General features: G+C 38.9%; 1 protein-coding gene across 1 annotated transcript; it reads right to left on the bottom strand.

Annotated features, from left to right (window-relative positions):
- Positions 1 to 9,968: 9,968 nt before the first annotated feature.
- LOC147514950 (AAA-ATPase At3g50940-like) lies at positions 9,969 to 12,050 on the bottom strand. Its single transcript, XM_086585625.1, has 3 exons — positions 11,925 to 12,050; positions 10,712 to 11,765; positions 9,969 to 10,605 (listed from the first exon to the last, which is right to left on the bottom strand). The coding sequence occupies exons 2-3, from the start codon at positions 11,690 to 11,692 to the stop codon at positions 10,096 to 10,098; spliced, it is 1,491 nt and encodes a 496-aa protein (XP_086441751.1). The 5' UTR covers positions 11,693 to 11,765; positions 11,925 to 12,050; the 3' UTR covers positions 9,969 to 10,095.
- Positions 12,051 to 23,269: the final 11,219 nt, after the last annotated feature.

Here is a 23,269-nt window from a genome sequence, read left to right as displayed (position 1 = left end):
TGTGTTGCCTTAGTATGTAGCTTTTGTGTAGTTGATTTTATGATTTGAGAAACGTCAAATCAGGTAACAATTAGCAAGGGTGAGTGTCTAGGAAAAAATAGATTCTACCAAAAAAAATATATTTTAAACTAATACGATGGAGAATATTGTCGTTAATTGACTTCCCAAAAACAAAATGCGATGGAAATAAACGTCCTAAAGTTAGGTCACAAAAGTACGATGGTTGGTTGAGTTCTAGTTTTGAAAATAGGCTGTTTTGGGGTAAAAGAACTTTACGATGGTTTTTTGTGTCCTAAATTTAACGACGACATAAATTGTCTCATGTCCATCGCAATTCTAATTCAACTTACCATGTTGTTTCTCATCATAAATATTAATGACAGTGCTATTCACGACAGAGTCTGGGACACTATCTCCCATTGCAAATCTCGATTTAGGACGAAATAAATCATCGTTTTCATGCATTTCTGGCGTAGCGCTTCTCTCTGTTAGCCAGTTAACCAAGTCTAATAATTGTGTTGCCTTGTTTTTTCCAACTTACTATATTTTTCAGAACATCCATACCATGGAGAGGATTGGCAGTAACAGAGTGGAGGATTGTTCTATCTGGAGGATGGTTTTCAACGGTCCAATCGAGGAGTACTAGTTCATGTTATGAGTGACGACGACAAGGTTAAGAATAATAAAAGAGATATTTGGCTATGGGATAGACGACTAGGACATCCCTCATTTGGTTATCTTAGGAGATTATTTCCATCATTATTGAATGGTTGTAGTTTTTCTGATTTCGCTTGTGAAACTTGTGTAATGGTGAAAAGGCATCGTACTGTTTTCTATTCGAGTGATAATAAAGCTGATGCTCCTTTTTCTTTAGTTCATTCAGATGTTTGGGATCCTGCCCCACGTCCTACACATAACAGAATGAATGGTTCATTACATTTGTCGATGATTACACCCGGATGACCTGGGTATACTTTTTGAGGCATAAAAATGATGTATGTACAGTTTTTCCCTTTTTCCATAAGATGGTGCTCACACAGTTTGGCATTCAAGAAAGAATTGACTGGATTTATGCATTTGGTTGGTATTCTACATCAAACCTCTTGCTTTTATTCACCCCAACAGAATGGGGTTGCACAACAAAAAAACAGACACCTTTTGGAGGTTACTCGGTCTCTATTAATTGGTGGTCATGTCCCATCTCACTTATGGGGTGAAGCTTTGAACTTTGCTGTTTACTTGATTAATTGTACACCTTATAGTGTTGTAAAATTTCAGAGACCCTTAGATGTGCTTTTTAACCACTGTACGCTTCCTCCCATTATTCATTTAGCACCTCATATCTTCGGGTGTGTGGTGTGTGTTCACTTACATACACAACAACTCACCAAACTTGACCCACGTGCATTGAAGTGTGTATTTGTTGGGTATGGCTCAACTCAGAAAGGTTATAAGTGTTATCATCCATCTTCTAAAAAATTGTATGTTTCCATGGATGTCATTTTCCATGAATACGAACTTTTTTATACAACAAAGATCATTGACTCTTCACTTCAGGGGGAGAATAGAAATGAAATGCAAAATCATCATGATGATATAATGGTCTTTGATTTATCGAGACTACGATCACCGAATGATAAAAACTCAATAGAAGAAGTCGATGCAACCTCCACTGAGTGCTTAGGTGAAGGATGTGAAGATCAAGCCCATGATAGCACATTACCTCCTACAACGGATCCACTGATCCAACCTTCTCCAGAGGACCCATTAGAGGTATTGCCTAACTCTATTATTGATGATTCCAATATTCATAATGTTGTTGATTATAATATTCATGATGTTGTTAATATACCTAGTTTTGATTCTAAACTAGTTCAATATCATCTTCCACCTCGATCTAACCGTGGCCAACCACTAATTAAATATGAACCTAATCCTAAAGCTAAAGTGAAATATCCCATAAGCAACCATGTGTCATCTCACAAGTTGTCCAAGTCATATGCATCTTATGTATTCTAGTTATCATCAGTCTTTATTCCTAGTAAAATGCAGGAAGCTTTAGCAGATTCTAGATAAACCAAAGCTATGGCAGAAGAAATGGCAGCACTGAAAAAGAATGTCACTTGGGAACTTGTAATCTTATTGAAGGGAAAGAAGACCGTGGGTGCAGATGGGTATTTACAGTCAAGTTCAAAGCAGATGAGACTATTGAGAGATACAAAGCTCGACTGGTTGCAAAAGGGTATACATAATCTTATGGTGTAGATTATCAAGAAACTTTTGCACCGGTTGCCAAACTCAATACTGTGAGAGTACTTTTGTCACTAGCAGCTAATAAATATTGACCTCTTCTTCAGTTTGATGTGAAAAATGTTTTCTTGCATGAAGATCTTATTGAATAAGTATATATGGATCCTCCCCCAGGTATACCAGAATACTTGGATACAACAATGGTTTGTAAACTAAAGAAGACATTGTATGGGTTGAAATAGTCCCCAAAAGCTTGGTTGGCAGGTTCACCAAGTCTATGAAAAAGTTCGGCTACAAACAAAGCAACTCAGATCACACTTTGTTTTTAAAACACAGAAAAGGTAAAATCACTGCTTTGATTATCTATGTTGATGATATGGTGGTGACAGGCGATGATCATGAGGAGATTTCTAGTTTACAACTGTATTTGGCTTCTGAGTTTGAAATGAAACAACTCGGAGACCTTAAATATTTCCTTAGGATTGAGGTAGCCCGATCAAAACATGGTATTTTCTTATCCCAGCGCAAATATATTCTTGATTTATTATCCAAAATAGGAATGCTCGGATGTAAGCCAGTTGATACTCCCATTGAGCAGAACCACAAGTTGTTTCTATGTTTGAATGCAACTCCAACCGATAAACGGAGATACCAGAGGCTTGTACGAAAACTAATCTATTTATCTCATGCTAGGCCAAATATTGCGTATGTAGTTAGTGTCGCGAGTCAATTCATGCATGACCCATCTAAACCTCACATGGATGCTGTAGAGTGTATATTGAGATATTTGAAATTTACACCAGGTAAAGGCTTATTGTTCTCGAATCATGATCACCTAAAAGTAGAAGGCTCCATTCATTCCAAAATTCATTATTTGTAAACTCAAATAACAACAAATTCCACTTAACATCCATTCATTCCAAAATCAAAATTCATTCATTCCAATCAAAATTCATTCATTAATCTATCCATTCCTTCCAAAGTTACAAACCCTAAACTGAAACAAATCATGAACTATAACACCTACCACTGTACTTGTACCTAGTCAAGTTGTACGCTTGTTCGAAGGAGGACTTTGCTTTCTCTGGAATATTATTCCCAGCTAATTGCAGACCTCTCTCTAGCATGTGACTAGTTTCATCGATGACGTCGTTCTGTCGAAAAAAGAGAAATCAAGATAAGTTACCAATCGAATGCAAAAAATCACAATTAGAGAAACTCAATTTAAAATCACAATACTCACAATCGGTGTACAGTTGGAAAGTGTCTCTAGGGAGAAATGAATAGGAGGACGCTCAGGGTTTACCAATCGAATGTGAGAATTCCTCGTATACCAAATCATGTAGTTTGGATGACACTCCCATGGATAAGACGAGATAGCTCATCAATTGCATGGTTGGATCACGTGATTCTGCCATGTATGACTCCCAGTAAGTTGGCCCAATATTGGTCCATCTCACCTCATGCTCGCGTCCTGCTACAGTTCTTGTCGTCCAATTTGGTGTTGGAGGAGCTACGGGTATAAGCTGCACGTGACCGAACTGACGCACAACCCTTGCGACAGCGTAAAGCTCGACAATGTTGAAAAAACAAATCAATCCCTTAAAAAATTAAATGCAGTGTCATCGATCAGGCTTGTAGCTCTGACATTATTGTAGGGATGCTAATCAACCTAAAATAAAATCAAATGTGTCATTAACAACTCCAATGATCAATTACTATATATATATATAAACAAACTTAAATACTTAAACTTAAATACTTACATTGAAATAATTCATATCATCAAGTGTCGCTCGATAATACTGCAATGCATGCTTTGTATCATCATAGTGCAGAGCGACTATTGTGTCTATGAGCACACGACTCAGACAAGCTATAGTCCATGTTTGGGATTGGTCTGAATACCAGGAAGTACTCATAGATCTACGCCTAGATATATATATACACAAATAGTTAATATATTGATAGAGTAATAAAATTAACATTAAAAATAATCTCTAAAATACTAAAGTTTTACGTGTAGAAGAGTTATATAGCCTGTAACCCCTTCACCTTCGCACATGTGGCAGCCCCAAGACCTCTATACAAAAACGCCAAAATTGCTGCACCCCATGCATACTCTCCTATCTCACTGAATTTCAATAATGGCCTTAGATAACATAGAGGCACTCCAGTCCCAGACTTGTCAGTAAAAATGGCACATCCAAAGAAAAACAGGATAAAAGCTCTGACAGCCTGTTGGACTTCCTGCAAACTCGAGGCCTTCTCCACCACCTTCTCAACAGCGTTATATATAGGTTTATCATGAACCTTGTTAGCAAAATGCTTTCGGAGGAATTCTAGCCTTACTTTTGAAATGAACTTGCTAGATTCCATCTCCGCCTTAATCAAAGAAATGGGGAGACCCAGAGCACGATGTAGGAGATTTACTGATTGTTGTAAGTTCAACTTACTATCCCCTTGCACCGCTCTTCCTCTAACTGTGACTCCACAGATTTGCACAACATCGTCCAAAGTCACAATCATCTCCCCAAATGGCATATGAAAGGTGTTGGTCTCCGGATGTCACCTCTCCACAAACGCAGAGACCAATGGTGGATCCATATGCTCGTGATAACTTAATACGAGATCATACAACCCTGTTCTTCTCAGCTCGTGCTCAAATCTCGGAGACTTTCTAAATTCGTTCATGAAATTTCATTGGCACAACTTCGCTAAGTGCGAAACACACTTCAACGCTCCACGATCCTCCTGAAGCAACCAAACACGCATTAGATTTAATGAGTAGAAACAAAAGATTTTGTAAAAGAAAATCAAAGTACTAAAGAAAATCAAAATATTACCCTCTTCTCCCAAACATTGCGAGCGACAGATACCACATAGTCATATAACAGCTGTGACTCATATGGGCCACCCCTATACTAACCTCTTTTGAACTCCAAATCATCATTGGATTTTCTCACAAAATCCAATATTATAGGTGATTCTTCCACTGGTGGTACGACTTCTACCATATTTTCTTCCACATCATCATCTTGCTCCTCCTCTTCCTCCTCATCCCCATTGTCATCCTCTTCATCACCCTCCTTATTACTCTCCTCTTCCCCCTCCTCACCCTCCTCACCACTCTCCTCTTCCCCCTCCTCACCACTCTCCTCTTCCCCCTCCTCACCCTCCTCTTCCACTATACTCTTTCCATGATCCATATTTACATCTAAACCTACATTGTTATCACTATCTACACTATCTTCACTTGGAATTTTAGGAATTTCAAGAACCTCAGGAACCTCTTTTTCTTTGTGGTCCCCTCTATACACTGATGCCATGATGCCCTCTCCCATTCTTCTCTTTCTTTCAGGCGCGTCACCACTCGAGGAACCGCCGCCAAACAACTTCTGCACACCCTTGAATGTAGTTTTCGCTACATTCTTTACATTCTTTGATCGATGACCCATTGCTACAAAGAAAAATAAAACAAGTATTAGTAACTATAATAAGTTTAATCAAATCTAAATAAAATCTAAATCATATTCTGATTTTTAACATTACTATTACAGTTCCAAAACTTCCAAACTTCCAAAAATTCCAACAAGAATTACTTCACAACGAAACAAATGCCATAATTGGTATACCACTATGATTATTAAAAGAAAAATCAAATACCATTAAATTCAAACAATTTCCAGTAGATAATGCAATCGAACTAGATAAATTGTTATGTTCAATACAAATGAACCTAGTCTTAAAATAATACTTCAACAATGCACCAGGTATAATTCCATAAAACTCATTTCTCGACAAATCAAGTAACCGAAGATTCTAAAACTAACCAACAAACTCTGGTATTAAACCAGACATTGCATTACTACTCAAATTAAGTTTTCCATATATTCACCATTTCAGCTTATTCGACAAGGTACATTGCCCGTAAAACGGTGAAAGTATATAGGCTAGGATACAATTCTTTCTACATTTCCATCTAAATTACAATGTTTTCTTTCTACCTTTCGAGCTAAATTACAATTCTTTCGACATTACAAGTGCCACAAAATACAAACACTCTAATACGGATAATTGAAAAACACTAACACTCAAACACTACAAACACTCAACTCTATTTCTAACTCTAAATTTTGTATTAACTTATACAAAGAATATTCAAGAATATTAAAATAATAATAATAATAATAGAAACATTCAAACGACCTCACTGGGTCGTTTGGGCTATTTCCAAAACGACCTCCCTGAGTCGTTTGGGGCATCTTCAAAACGACCTCACTAGGTCGTTTCAATATTTTTCAAACAATACTTCGTTTTAGAGTCCAAACAACTTGCATTGTATAATAATCAACAATAGAAACCACAAATTATTCAACAATAACAACCATACTTATTATTCAACAATAGAAACCACAAATTGAGAAACTAGAGTTGAATTAAAAAAAATTAAACAAAATGCACTCACAAAAATTGATATTTGAAATTGAAGAAATCCTTGTTTGCACCAACGAAACTATCCTTGTTTGCCTTCCACAACAACCCAATTGAATCAACAAAGTCAAAATCTCCAAACTCCAACTCCAACTCTCAAACTCAACTCCACAATGTCGCCCAAACTCAATGTCTATAATGCATGAGTGTTAACAATGGCGGTTTGGCGGTTAGAATGCACAAAATCAAGTTTTGTTTTTGGTTTGTTTTTTTGGTTTTTGATTTTTGGTTTTTTTGGTGAGTGTGCGAGAGAGATGATATCGGTTGAAAAGGTTGTTCTCAGTCATGCGTGATTTAGGTGGGGGTGTATTAGGCTTGCTTTGGACTTCGCTGTTTAGGTTTGGGTTGGAGGCTGCCTAATCCAGGACTCTATATTAATTTTTGTAAAGCAAGTCGAAGGAAGCTTCTCTTTCAAATTGCTCCATCTACTTCAGCCATAATTACCAACTCTTCCTGACTGAGTTTTCACACTTTAGTTTATATTAACCCTCAGTTACATCTAGACATTTGGATTATCTATGTGTACATGGGGAATTAAAGCGTGCCTTTTCCTGTGCAATCTAATTTCAATGTAGCCCTGTAAACTTCCTTTCCCACCTCTTTTTGTTGGCTAAAAGCCTAAGGTTTAGAATCCCTCACATCACACAAGTTGTATCTTGATTGTCATTTTGGATCAGATGGCATCTATGTTTTCAAACTGTGTAAAATGTGCTTCACCTCATCACTTACAAAAGTTAAATTTGTTGTACTCTTGCAGTCAGTGGCGGAGCCAGGATATTAAGTGAAGGTGAGCCATCCAGACAGCCAAGACATAATAATAATAAAAAAATCATTTTTTTAAACTAATATTTCAAACCTAATAAAAAAATTCATTAGTTTTTTTCTTTTAACTAATATTTCAACCACCATTCTCAGTTTTTTGGTGACTTCGCTTTGAGGAGGATTCTATTTCAGCATTACCAACATCTTCTATGTTTAGCGGTGGTTGAGTTGGCAACGATTTTCCTTTGATCAAATACTTTAACATAGTTGTTTAAACAGTATCTAAGAAGCAATTAATTAATGAAATCTCTTACTTTGAATTTCAATGAAAAAATAAAGCCATCAAGTTTAAACCTACAAAAAAAAAATAGTTTAGAAAATTTACTTAAAACTTACAGTGGCGTTCTCAAGTATAAAAGAGAGTGAGAGACCGAGGTCAATAGTGAGTGGTTTTTGGTTTTTATTTATTTACTTTTTTTTTTAAGAAAAGAGAGAGTGTGTGAGGTTAATTTTTGGGGAGTCTATTTTTTATTATTATTTTTGGGGAGTCCAGCTATGCAGTAACCGGTTACTGGGCTGGGAACTCAGTAACTGTATAAAACTTTGTACCACGTGTCCCGAGTTAACAGCTAGTTAACTTCCGTTTTTTTGTTTTGTTTTTATTTTTTTTATTTTCTAATTGAAACACAACAAACCCCACGAAGGCTTTTAATAAAGAAAACCCAAGATGAACTTTGTCTTCCATCCCCTCGTCCTCTAAAACCCACACACATAATTCATTAAGAAAAATCAAATAGCTAAAAACCACAGAAATTGCAAACCCACTTTCAGCCGTTCAAACAAGATGTGTGTTTGTATAGAAAGGATGGTACTGCTATAACAGTATTCTGAACAAGATGGGTGCTTCAACTAGTTACCATTGATTCCAGATGAAATGTTATAGGCTCAAGTTTCCTGTTATCTGATGGCATATGAGAACTGGGTATGCTTGATGATTTGTGTTGATGCCTCCATTTTCGTTTCAGCAGTTGTGGAGTCTGGGTTACTGTTTTTGGGCTGGGTTTGGTTCCCTTTTTCGTTTTTTTTCTTTTCTATTTGCCTCCTTGAGTTTTAGGTTTTGGTTATGACGAAATAACATGTGGACAAATAGTATTTTTTTTGGGGTGGAAAGTGAGGGTGCCAAGCGGACCCTGCCCCCTGGCTTGCAGTAATTAAGATTGTGCAATATTTTAATTTTTTTCTTGCATTATGAAAATTGAAAATCAATTTAGTTTAATATAGCAAAAATATGGGGGTTGGATTTGACATTGACCTATTAAAAGCAGTATGTCAAAGTCAATAACTCGTTTGACAAAATAAAAAAGGGTTAACTACCCCGACTAGATGAGCCAATTAGGACACTCCTCAGTGTATTTTTTGTGTATATTTGGGAGGAAGACTCTAATTTGGGGGTAAATTCTAGTTAACCCAATAAAAAAAGTTATTCAGTGTCACGATCAACTTTGTCTTGAACCGTGGTTGAGAAGCTTTAAGAAGCATATAAAGAAAGAAAAAAAGAAATGAAAGTGAGGTGAACAATCTACAGATAGAAATATGGAAATCAAGATCATCCACCAAACTCCGCACGCAAACTAGGCAGGAAAGCGTACTGGAAAAAAGCCTCTTTAGTATAACAGCTCTTAAAAGCGAAAGTCTCAGTAGGGTCTGGTACTCCGGTGGTACATCCTTTATGGGCACCCACTCGAAAGCTTGTATCCTCTTTGCTAGCAACAAGGAAACATGCAAAGCTATCGGAAAAAGAAAACAAGAAGTAAGCATGCAAACTTTCAAGGGTCATCATTGCTCGACATATGCAAAAGGCACATTTTCACCCCCTTGGATCCTGTTACATACTTACATCTAGACCCTCGATCTCCATCACCTTCCAAGAATCTTTCCACACGGCTTGGATCCTCGGTTACCCATGTTGTGAAGAACTTGATGATTGCCTCGTCTGTATTGTCCCAACGTGTGTTGGCTCACGCGTAGCGTGTGGAGTTGTTTCCATCCACATCATCTTTTAGTTACCAAATGAGTAAAAAGCAAAATAAGGGAGGTGTTGAATGAATGACGAAAATGCAACACCTCGAAAATTAGGAATAACCGAGTGATGCATTGTTTTCTTGGTACTTTTGGGAATAATCGAGTGATTTTTCAACATTTAGGGATCACTCGGAAAGAAAACATGATTTTTTACTCGAACCTCTCCTGCCTCTGCCTGACCTGACCCCTCACCTTCTTGGTACTTTTGGTGCACAAAATTAAAAAGTCGCAAGAAATCTTACATACGATTTGGGAATAACCGAGTGATGCATTGTTTTCTTTCCGAGTGGCAAGTTCTAAGGCACGCTCATATAAAATGCTTGAGTATGATAAGCTGATAACCCAGTAGTGGTGAGGTAAGAACTCTATGATGCATTGCGTTGAATAAAAGCTGATATGTTTCTTGTATATTTGAAGAAGAGAGTTATGATTGTTTTAGATGCTATATCATGATTTTACTACTCAAGTATGTGAGAAACTGATACAAGCTTTCACATCCTTTTTTCTCTAATCATTCTCACAATCCGCACTAAGGGTAATTTCACTCTCCTTTGCGCATGTACTATTCTTTTCTACTTCGTTCTCATGCTCACTTTCAGCTTTTAGACTTTCTGCCCTCCCACGATCTTCCACATTATTATCATTGGATTTGTCACATTCAGCTTTCTTTCTTTCAAGGAAGTTAATTAGCCCTTTGAGTGAAGCTTTGGTGTCATCACTCTTCATCAATTCTTCAGCAACTTCTGCAGGGGTCACATTTACATAATTTATTAGGAGTTCAATCTCTTCAAAGAGCGGGTCGTTCTTGATCTGTAGGTAGTTGGAGGCAAGGAGCTTGAATCCAGAAGGTGTGCAGTAGGACATATGGATGTGCATGTCCATACGACCAGGCCGTAGCAATGCGGGATCAAGCCTGTCCTTGTGATTGGTAGTGAAAATTATGATCCGTTCGTCTCCACAACTGGACCACAGGCCATCAATGAAGTTGAGTAACCCAGAAAGGGTCAGCTGCGAGTTCTGCGAATTAAGGGAAAAAAGACATTTACAATTAAGCAAACTATAATGTACTTTGGAGATGTATAATCTGTGTAGTACTAGGGTGAGAGAGTCCTTATTAACTCACCTGATTGTTTCCTTCATATCTGGTTTCTTCTGAAGTTGTCCTGTCTTGCAACTCAACACTGCAATCAATGTCCTCAATCACAAGTATCGATCTGTTTGCAGTAGCAATCAACAACCTCCGAAGTTCTGAATTGCTGTAGATACTGGAAAGCTCCATATCATATACATTGAAGTTGAGATAATTGGCCATAGCTGCAATTAAGCTGGATTTACCCGTACCAGGAGGGCCATATAGTAGATATCCACGCTTCCAAGGCTTCCCTACTCTTCTATAAAATTCCCTCCTCTTCACAAATCTATCTAAATCTTCTAGAAGTTCCTTCTTCATCTTTGAATCCATTGCCAGTGTATCGAAAGTGGATGGATGATCGAGCTTGATTGACCCCCAAACATCTCCATCGCCATCACCGTAAAATCCAAGTGAATGGAGCTTCAATACCCTGTTATCTTCTTTGATTGATTTGAATCTCTTTAGCACATAAGGCAAGTAAGAGTCCATCACTATCTGCTTGTACTGTTTGTCGAAGCAAAGCTCAAAGAACTTGACTTCCCTATGTCCTGATTCCTTCTCCAAGCTGACCAGTTTCCATGTCAATTGAATGTGTTCAAACACATCAACAATGTCCTGGTCTTTCTCAACTGTTACAGTTACCTTCTTATCTCTTTGTTGTTTGCTAACAATGAGCCTATCGAGTGAGGGACTCGCGGCTTTGGTGCTCAAGTAGACTTCTGAAGCTTCGTACAATTCGTTCCCCATGTGGGCATTGTATTCATTGATGACAAGGGTGAGAACAGAAGGAGGTTTTTTATAAAAACGTTCAAATATTGAGAGAATTTTTCTTTGGAGTTCTTCTGGAATGAATTGGGTCAAAATGCTCTTTGCTTCGGTTGCTATGGCTCGAATGAGCATAAAGAAAGTTGCAACAGAGGTGTAGGCAGAAAATAGTGATGATGTTGAGGGCATCTTTGTTGTAGAAAACATGTTTCTAGTTGCTTTGATGTTTTTTGGTCTTCGGCTGTGTAATTGGTGCCAATGACCAGAAAAATCAATAAACCTGACCAAAGAAACCGCCAACAAGAACAAATCAGGAACTAGATAAATGGGTTTATAAAAGAACAAACATTTTTATTTTTTATAAAAGAAGAAAATAACAACCACTGAACGTTGAAAAATTGAAAAAAAAACCCAAATGAAAGAGGATGAGGTTACTTACTGGAGACTAGAGAAAGAGAGACCTTTGCTGCTCTTGTCAAATTGCCTCCTGCAAGAGTGACAGATAAGATGTAAAGAATTTTGTAGAGAAAATATAATGGGGTATGAGCTTCTCCTGCAAGATTTGTTTCTGTAGAGGCAAACTCATAAATAATATTTATACACGAGTGAGTTACTTGCTTAACAAGTATTTTACTTGGTTAACAAGCATCTAATTTTGGGCAATAATTACCGAATTTTTCTGTGTCTGAATTGTTTTTTTGTATATTCTCGACATTTCTAAAAACAATTTTGGTGTTTTACCACGACTTGATCCCACGACCTAATAGTCAACCACACTAATTTTTTTCGGCGGTAAAACATTTCTAATTGTCCCCATATTATCAGAAATTGAGGAATCCGATGCATACGTATCTTCCGAAACACAAAAGTACTATGGCTGGGTTGGAGGATTGCTAGCGTCCTGCCCTTTAAAGGGTAGGACCATCCAATCTTTTTTTTTTTTTAGTAATCGCATAATCGTTCTGTACAAGCGGTAAGATCATACAAAAGTAGATTACATACAAACGTTGGTGGTTCGATTAAATAGGCATCCACCAAAATAAAAAAGAAGCATCTAAATAGTACATAAATTCTCTTGATACATTAACTTTCAAACCAACCGGACTATATAACTAAGAAGCATCTTCAGCACAATCCGAGGCAAAAGAAGCAAAAGCATCCACCACAAAGTTCGATTCACAATAATTCCATTTCATATCAATCCATTCCAGGTTATTTATCAATTGTGAACAGTCTTAAATAACACAAGCCACCTCCCAAGGAATATCTCCAAATGATTACTTAATGCAATGATGAATGAATTTCAAATCAGTCTCAACTATAACACGAATATCATTCAACTGTAGATAAGTTAAGATCTTCAACCCGAAATGTAATGCTCTTGCTTCAGCCATAATAGCTTTGACGAAAAAAAAAACAGTATAACACTCACTCATATTTCTCTGCAAGATCATGGGCATAAATAGCAGATTCACATAGTTGAGATCCTAAAGTTTAGGACCGAATCTCTCTATGCCATAAGAGCGTATCTCTAATTTAGGAAAACATCTTTACAATAAGGGAAACATATAATCAGTCTATATATGAAAGTACACCAACTTGAAATTACTTCTAGAATCGTCAACACTCCCCCTCAAATTGGTACATAGATGTCGCTCATTCACAACTTGTTTAGAGCGTCATTAAATGCTCGACTTGACACGGCCTTGGTGAGTAGGCTAGCAAGTTGTTCTTGAGATGGAACATGAGGTGTTTCAATAATCCTTGCTTCTAGTTTCTCCTTGATGAAATGTATATCAACTTCTACATGTTTAGTTCGATCATGTTGAATTGGGTTGTGGGCAATATCACAAGCTGCCTTGTTATCACAATATAGCTTCATTGGACTGTTGTGCTTAATATTAAGGTCATCCAATAAATTCTGGATCCACAATAGTTCGCATATTGCCTTAGCCATTCCCCTGAACTCAAATTCAGCACTAGATATAGCAACTACAACTTGCTTCTTACTTCGCCAAGTGACCAAATTTCCACCTATAAAAGTAAAGTATCCTGCTGTAGATCGCCTATCTGTGAATGATCCAACCCAATCTGCATCAGTGTATCTTTTGACATCTAGATTATTGCCTTTTCTAAACATAATCCCTTTTCCTGGAGATGATTTCAAATAGCGCAAAATAGGGGTAACTGCAGTCATATGTTCTTCGCTTGGAGAGTGCAGGAATTAGCTTACAACACTTAGTGCATATGCCAAGTCAGGCCGAGTATGTGCAAGATACATCAATCTCCCAACTAATCTCTGATATTGCACCTTGTTTGTTGGAACTTGATCCGGATATATGCCTAGCTTCAAATTTTCTTCCATAGGCGTGCTAATTGGACTACATGTTGTCATACCAGTCTCACTTAGTAGGTCTAAGGCATATTTTTGTTGAGATAAAAAAAATACCTTCCTTTGATCTTGACACTTCAATACCAAGGAAATATTTTAATAGACCAAGATCCTGTTGGAGTTATCCCTCACATGAGGAGAAGGAGAGAAATCAGTTCAGCTTGTGTGGAGAAGATAGAGCGCACCCCGTGCTAAAGTGCTTGGACATCGTCTAAGGCAAGAGCGCGCCCCCGCGCCCTCCACAAGCCAATATGAAGCGCACCATGCACTCAAGCGCCTAGACATCGTCCAAGGCAAGAGCGCACCCCGTGCCCTCGATAGTATAATTCCGAGCGCGCCCCGTGCCCATGCCTATTTTGGCAGGATTCTATTTTTGCAGAACTACGAGTTTTGCATTATTTGTTTTGGTTTTTGGCAAAACAAAACACACGAGAAGCAACACAAAAATCAAAGAAAACCCAATCTTGAAAGCTATCAAGATTGAGAGATAACCTTTACAGAGATACAACCCTGTAAAGAGATAAGAGTGATCTAGTAAGGTGAGAGACTGAAAGGAAAGATTGTAATCTTCCTTCCCACTTTATATAAGGACTAGCTCTTGTGGAAGTAGGCACCATTGGCCGAACCACGGTATATCTTTGTGTTGTGGTTTGCTTTTACTGCTTTATATTATTATTTGTTGTTAATAGTTGTTTAGCGAGTTGGGCATGTTAGCTAGGTTGTAGTTGATATTGAGATTGTTGTCTGGAGTTGAATTGAGTTCAAATATAAGTTATCTGTATAGTGGGGGAATCGATTGGTATTGGTATAAACCCCAACAAGTGGTATCAGAGCCAGGTTAGATTAGCCTAGGGTGTTATGCAAATCTTGGTCGGAAGGTGTTTGACAAAATTCCTGAGAGAAGATTTGAGTTTAAATAACTTGTAGAAATGGACCATTCCATGAACACTCGCATGACGAGTCTGAATAGGAATAACTACACCATTTGGAAAGCCAAGATGGAAGACTTGCTTTATTATATGGACTTGGCATAACCCATTGAGAATGGAGGAGAAAAACCGGAAGTGGTTGCTGCGGCTGAGTGGAGCAAGCTTGACAGAAAAGCAATTGGGTACATTCGACAGTGGATTGACGACAGTGTCTTTCACCATGTATCCCAAGAGACTACAACTTTTGGCTTGTGGAAGAAACTCGAAGACCTTTATGAGAGGAAGTCGGGCGGAAACAAAGTGCTGGTCGTTAAGAAGTTTGCCGACATGAAGTACCAAGAAGGTTCTTCAATGTCTGAGCATCTTAATGAATTACAGAATACCATCAATCAGATGCATTTAATAAAGATTAATTTGTGAGACGAAGTTGAGACTTTGTTTCTATTAGGCTCTCTACCCGAAAGTTGGGAGACATTAGCAGTCTCTCTACACGGAGCAGCCAAGGATGGAATCGTTACCATAGAGATGGCTACCGGGTCTTTGTTAAAATAGGAGACTAGAAAGAGTTCAAAAGGCAGCTCCTCTCGCTCAGAGATACTTGTCACAGAGAAATGGGGGAGAGGTAGATACAAAAAACCATCTCGTTCTAAAGGTGATGACAGAAGTAAATCTAGGGGTGAAGCTAGAACTTTTAAGGCAGAGAGGCAATGTTACTATTGTGCCACCAAGGGCCACTTCAGATATGAGTGCAAAACACTGAAGAGGGATGAGAAAAATAACTGTGTACATGAAGACATGGTGCAGAGGAACAGAAACACAAGCAGAGATACTACCGCACTAGTCGAAGACCTAGTGGGAATTGTGTCAGATTGTGGTGAGTGCTGTCTTAGTACCTCATGTCAGGATACAGAGTGGGTGATAGATGTAGGAACATCCTATCACATCACACCGCACATGAAATTTTTCACTACCTACAGCTATAGTGAATATGGTGAAGTGAAGATGGGTAACAGTGGCATCTTGAAGATTATAAGCATTGGAGATGTTCATGTAGAAACTAATGTCGGCTACACCTTGACACTCAAGGATGTAAGACATGTCCCTGACATTCGGCTAAGCCTAATTTCAGCTGGGAAATTAGATGATGATGGCTTTGTAAACTCGTTTGGTAACGGGGTATGAAAACTGAGCAGAGGTTCCATTGTAGCAGCCAGAGAGAAGAAAACTTGCTCTCTTTACAAAACACAGGCTAGTTTATGTAAAGCAGAAGTGAATGCGGCAGAAGAAGAAGGTTCCTCCGAACTGTGGCACAAGAGACTGTGTCATATGGGCATAAAAGGGATAGAAGTTCTTGTTAAGCAAAAGGCTTTGCCAGACATCAAAGGTACACATTTAAATACATGTACTCATTGTTTGGTAGGAAAGCAACACAGGGTGTCTTTCCGAAGATTCTCGTCTCACAGAAAGGATAATGTCCTTGAACTAGTGCACACAGACTTATGTGGTCCTATAAAAGTGAAGTCCCATGGGGGAGCTTCATACTTTGTGACCTTCATTGATGATGCGTCAAGAAAGATATGGGCCAATAGTCTGAAGACCAAGGATGAAGTACTTGGCGTGTTTGAGAAATTCCACAACATGGTGGAAAGAGAGACTGGGAAGTTATTGAAGTGTATTCGCTCAAATAATGGGGGTGAGTACATTAGGCCATTTGAAGAGTATTGTCAGAGTCATGGGATTCGTCATGAGCAGACCGTTCCCAAGACACTGCAACAGAATGGAATAGCATAGAGAATGAACCGTACCATTGTAGAGAGGATGAGATGCATGCTATCTCACTCTAAGCTACCTAGAACCTACTGGGTAGAAGCAATGCATATAGTCATGCATGTGATCAATCTATCGCCGTCAAAGCCTCTGAATAGTGATTATCCAGAGAGAGTATGGTCAGGCAAAGATGTTGATTATGGATACTTGAGGGTATTTGGGTGCAGGGCATTTATGCATATTCCGAAGGATGAGAGATCCAAGCTTGATGACAAAGCCAAGCAGTGCATTTTTCTGGGTTATGGAGATGAAAAGTTTGGTTACAAACTCTATGATCCGATTAACAAGAAGGTAATCCGAAGTCGAGATGTTGTGTTCCTGGAAGACCAAACCATAGCAGACTCTGAGGAGGGTGAGAAGCTATAGGCTTTCATCAACGATCTTGTTGATTCAGAACCAGAGGTTCCTACTGTGGAACGTGTAGAAGGCATTGAGAATGCAGAGAACCATAAGTTTGAAGCTCATGATGAGAATCCTATTGCTCATGATGGGATAGAACCTATTGGTATAGAAGATGCAGATGAAGTGCATGAACCACCACCAGAGCAAGCAGGAGTGCATCATCCTGTTGCACCAGTAGATGGGGCAAGGAGGTCAAACAGAGAGAGACTAGCTTCAACTAGGTATCCACCACATACGTATGTTCTACTATCGGATGGTGGAAAACCTATGTACTATCAAAAGGCACTTGAAAGTACAGACAAAGAAAAGTGGTTGAAGGCCATGCATGATGACATGGATTCTTTGCATAAGAATCATACTTATGAGTTAGTTAAGAAACCGCAAGGACGAAAAATTCTCAAGAATAAGTAGATATACAAAGTCAAGCATGAGGAGAACAATCCTCACCCAAGGCACAAAGCTCGCCTTGTTGTGAAGGGATTCGGTCAAAGAAAAGGGATTGATTTTGATAAGATTTTCTCTCCTGTAGTGAAGATGACTTCTATCTGGGTGGTATTGGGTATGACCGCAAGTATGACCCTAGAGGTTAAGTAGCTAGGTGTTAAGACAGCTTTTCTTCATAAAGACTTTGAAGAAGATGTCTACATGGACCAGCCAGAGGGGTTTGAGGGCAAATGCAAGGAGCACCTAGTATGCAAGCTGATAAAGAGCTTGTATGGGTTGAAGCAAGCACTGAGATAGTGGTACATAAAGTTTGATTCCTTTATGGCAAAGCAAGGATACAAGAAGTCTGCTTCCGATCATTGTGTGTTTGTTCAGAGATTTCCAGATGGGGATTTCATAGTGCTCTTGCTGTATGTGGATGATATGTTGATAGTTGGCCCAAACATCAACAAGATATCTGAGCTGAAGAAAAACTTGAGTAAGTCCTTTGAGATGAAGGATTTGGGTCAAGCAAAGCAGATACTTGGGATGCGGATCACTCAAGACAGAAAGAGTGGGAAGTTGTGGCTTTCTCAAAAAAGTTACATTGAGAAAGTGTTGAAGAGATTCAACATGGATCAAGCGAAGCAGTCAGTTGTCCGCTTGGTGTCCAGTTCCGCATGACCAAAGAGATGTGTCCAAAGGGTGAGCATGAGTAGAGTCAGATGGAAAAGATTCCTTATGCATCCACAGTGGGCAGTTTGATGTATGCAATGGTGTGTACAAGACTCGATATTGCTTTCGCCGTTGGTGTTGTAAGTCAATTTCTGTCAAATCCGGGTAAGGAGCATTAGGAAGGTGTTAAGTGGATATTAAGATATCTCAAGGGCACTTCCAAATCATGTTTGTGCTTTGGTGGAAGTAAGCCCTTACTTAAAGGCTACACTGATGCAGACATGGCAGGTGATGTTGACTCGATGAAGTCCACCTCCGGTTATCTAATTACTTTTGCAGGGGGAGCAATTTCTTGGCAATCAAAGTTGTAAAAGTGTGTTTCCCTCTCCACTACAGAAGCCGAGTATATTGCAGCCACTGAGTGTTGCAAAGAGATGATATAGATGAAGAGGTTCTTCGACGAACTAGGGCTAAAGCAGAAACAGTTTGTAGTTCTATGTGACAGTCAGAGCGCCATCCATTTGAGCAAGAATCTGAGTTTTCATTCTAGATCCAAGCACATACACGTGCGTTATCATTAGATTAGAGAAATACTCGAAGACAAGCATTTGTGTATCGAGAAAATCCATACCGACAAGAACGGGTCGGATATGATGAGCAAAATCTTACCGAAAGGTAAGTTTAATGTTTGTTGTGCTACTACCGGAATGGTAGCAGACTCCTCCTGTTGATTTGGAAATTGCATGGAGGTATCCCCCCTCACTGTTTGGGAGGGGGAGATTGTTGGAATTATCCCTCACATGAGGAGAAGGAGAGAAATCAGTTCAGCTTGTGTGGAGAAGAGAGAGTGCACCCCGTGCCCTCCACTAGCCATTCTGAAGTGCGCCCCACGCCCTCCAGAAACCAATATGAAGCACGCTATGCGCTCAAGTGCCTGGACATCGTCCAAGGCAAGAGCGCGCCCTGCGCCCATGCCTATTTTGGCAGGATTCTATTTTTGCGGAACCGTGAGTTTTACATTATATGTTTTGGTTTTTGGCAAAACAAAACACACGAGAGGCAGCACAAAAGTCAAAGAAAACCCAATCTTGAAAGCTATCAAGATTCAGAGATAACCTTTACAGAGATACAACCCTGTAAAAAGATAATAGTGATCTAGTAAGGTGAGAGACTGAAAGGAGAGATTGTAATCTTCTTTCTCACTTTATATAAGGACTAACTCTTGTAGAAGTAAGCACCATTGGCCAAACCACGGTATATCTTTGTGTTGTAGTTTGCTTTTACTGCTTTACATTATTATTTGTTGTAATAGTTGTTTAGCGAGTTGGGCATGTTAGCTAGGTTGTAGTTGATATTGAGATTGTTGTTTGGAGTTGAATTGAGTTCAAATACAAGTTATCTGGGTAGTGGGGGAATCGATTGGTATTGGTATAAACCCCAACATATCTTTCATCTCAAATTCTTGTGGTAGGTGATTATGCAATACGTTCCTTTCTTCTGGATCATTTCATGTTACTGTCATATCATCAACCTACACAATAAGACATGTAATCGTTCTTTTATTATGCTTCAAGAAGAGAGTATGATCTGAGTTACTCTGCTTGTATCCAAAAGTGTTCATTGACTTCATGAACCTTCCAAACCACGCTCTAGGAGCTTGCTTCAGACCGTATAGAGCCTTTTTTAATATACAAACATGTTTTCCGTCTTCTGACTGCATATTACATTCGGGGGGGCAACTTCATGTATACTTTTTCTTGAAGGTCATTCTTCACATCAAACTGGTGCAATGGCCAGTCGAGATTCACCGCCAGGGATATAAGAATAGGAACAATCTTGATCTTTGCTAATGGTGCGAATGTCTCCATGTAATAAATTCCATAAGTTTGAGTGTACCCCTTGATGACTAGTCTGGCTTTGAATCGTTTAATGGTTCCATCTGTCTTGTATTTAACTATGAAGACCCACCTACATCCAACAGGTTTCTTTCCTTCAGGCAGCTCAACAACTTCCCAAGTTGAGTTCTTTTGAAATGACTTCATTTCTGCATTCATTGCTTCCTTCCACCTAGGATTTCTCAAAGCTTCATGCATGTTAGTATGAATAGATACAGTAGATAATTGGTTCACAAATGACTCACTTTCGTTTGACAGTTTATGGTGGGATACATAGTTGCTCATGGGATACTTAGGATTGGAACTAAGGGCAGGTTCATAGTTAACTCTAGGTATACCTCTAGTGGCTCGATTAGGTAGCACTTTTGGAAGAGATCGATTGAGATTCAAAATGTACCTGGGATTTGGGAAAGGAATCGACCTCAGAGAACAATTAGTTAGATGTTATTTTGTGAAGTGGAGAAGTTGGTGGAGTCACTTCCATCTGATTCTAACTATTTCCTCCATCTAAAAATTACTCATTCAGCCTAGTTGCCTCCTCTGGACACTCACCACTTTTATCCAAACAATCACCACTTATAATATCCAAACTGTCCAAAGAAGGATTTAGAGTCGGTAATTCATTTCTATTCCGCCTGGAATTGAAGACTCGGGAATAGTATAGTACATGTCGTTTTCATGAAAGACGACGTCAAGAGTGACATACATTTTTTGTGGCGGGGGATGATAGCAGCGGTAGCCTTTCTGAAATGAGGCATAACCAACAAAGACACATCGTAGAGCTCATGGTTCCAGCTTGTCTCGCAAGGGTTTAGGAAGATGCACAAAGGCTACACACCCAAAAAATTTAGGTGATAAATTCGGGACAGTAGGAGCACTTACAGCCGAATGAAGGACATCAAAGGGAGTCTGAAATTGTAGAGAGTTGGAGGGTACATGGTTAATGAGGTAAGCCGCGACACTAAGTGATTCACCCCATTAATTGGTGGGCATGTGAGCTCCAAACAAAGAAGCTTGGACAACTTCAAGTAAGTGTCGATTCTTACGTTCGACAACCCCATTTTGTTGTGGGGAATAAGGGCAAGTTGTCTGGTGAGAGATACCATGTATCTGTAGATACTACTTCAGGTCTTGATTAACAAATTCTCCACCATTATCAGTGCGAAGAACCTGTATGTGAGATTGGTATTGAGTGGCGATCATCCTATGAAATTTCTGAAACAATGAGCTAACTTCATTCTTTGATTACATCAAGAAAATCCAAGTCATACGAGTGTGATCATCAATAAAGGAAACAAACCAATGAAAACCATTCAAGGAAGGGGTTTTGGTCGGCCCCCATATATCAGAGTGAATCAACATAAAAGGTATGGGACTTTTATTCATACTTAATGGGAATGATACATGGTGACTTTTTGCAAGTTCACAAATGTCGCATTTGAAATATGAAGTATTTGACTGAGAAAACAACTTTGGGATTTTTTTTTTTAAGTATCCAAAAGAAGCGTTCCCCATGCACCAATACCACAACCAAATTTCGGAGGACTTGTTAGTCTGATCTGCTGAGAGAGCTTGAGCCAACTGATGTGAGCTAGTGGGTTTCAGATCAAGGTAGTACAACTTCCCCCTTCTAGTACCACAACCAATTGTCTTCCGAGTTCGGATGTCCTTTGTTTCGACCCCCACCTACGTGGCGAACGTCCATTGGTATGAGTCTCTATTTTATTCATTTAATCGACAGGGCTAAAGCCCAATTTGCAATACCATGGATCAATGTACAGGCCCATTAACTCATGTGTCTAAGGCTGAACCTTAGCCACATGGCTTGCCACTAATGTACATTGATTTATGTCCAGATTCATTTCTTATCAAAGAGATAATTATCAGTTGAGAGTTATATTCTATCACAATGACTCAAGCTACAAGAATACTTGAACTACAAGGATTCTCTACTCTACCTATATAAATACAAATCTATTTTTCATTCAGAACTACGTTCTTGAGACTTGATCCCACTGATAATTTGGGTACGTAGGCAACCGCAAGGTCTGATCTCATCATTCCCCCGATCACCATCATTTTTCTAATTACTTTTCTACGTTCTTCGTCTTTTTCATCAACACTTAGTGTTTTGATCATATTTGGTCGAAACATAATTGGCGCCGTCTGGGGTTCTTATGCAAAACCGACGATCACGTTCTACAAAAGTTATGACGAATACTCGTTCCGACGAGCCTAAGTTCTCGATGCACTTACTGACGATCATCGCGAATGTGCGGTTCCATGTCAACCTGGCGGTATCGAACTACTCCCTCCTATTCCTTTTCAACATCCGATTGCATACGACCCGACTATCGTTCCACCGATGCGCCAAATTATTCAAAGACGGTTATTGCCTCGGCGATTCTTTCATCACATTCCGCGGATAATGTCCCTCATATGTCTCGAGGCATTCTTGTATTGAAAATATTACACTGGCCTTGTTTCATGTTGTCAGACATCTTAAGCTTATTTCAAAGAAGGAATAGTCAAAGTTTATACTTGTCAAATATCCATTAGCAAGAGTTTTTTTCAAGAACGCTCACGGATCGAGTCGCAGAATGAAAAAGTTACCTTAGCGTTTACAACATTGTCTCTGACACTCATACAATTAAACAGAGACAGACTTTGGTTTCGCTAATGACTGATTTTCTTATTGATGATATTCCTATGTCGACAGCATTACTCGATGAGGAAAACGTCGATCTCTAATTGTCATTACCTCCCGGGGGCGATGACTTGAAATATTTATCGGATATATCAGCTACTTGCTAGATTTACACCGATAGTTCGCATAATAAGTCTGCCACCGGTTTTGTTTGTGTCATCTTGAAGCTGAATGAAGACATAATTGAGAGGTCTCTACATTGGGGATTTGACGCGTCAAATAATATGGCCGAGTCCGAAACTGTCATTTGTGGTATACGCACAACTCTTCAGCTGGGGGCGACTAAGTTACGATTAATTATTTTAAGCTAGTCGTTAGCCAATTTGAATGATAATATGCGGCTCGCAATGATATAATGGACGTTTATTTAGACTTCGTTCAACAAATTGCATGAAATTTTACATCTATCATTACTGTACAGTATCCGCGTTATGATATAAGGCATCCTGATTCTATCGCATATTTATCCGTGGAAAATCAAGTCGTCACTGTTATGACAACACTGGATTAAACACTTATGCTGTAAGATGATTC

The sequence above is a fragment of the Coptis chinensis genome, chromosome 2, assembly GCF_015680905.1.
Source record: "Coptis chinensis isolate HL-2020 chromosome 2, ASM1568090v1, whole genome shotgun sequence".
In the NCBI taxonomy this organism is placed as follows: domain Eukaryota; kingdom Viridiplantae; phylum Streptophyta; class Magnoliopsida; order Ranunculales; family Ranunculaceae; genus Coptis; species Coptis chinensis.
The sequence above is the reverse complement of the archived record's forward strand: the minus strand, read 5'-3'. Positions and strand labels throughout refer to the sequence as shown.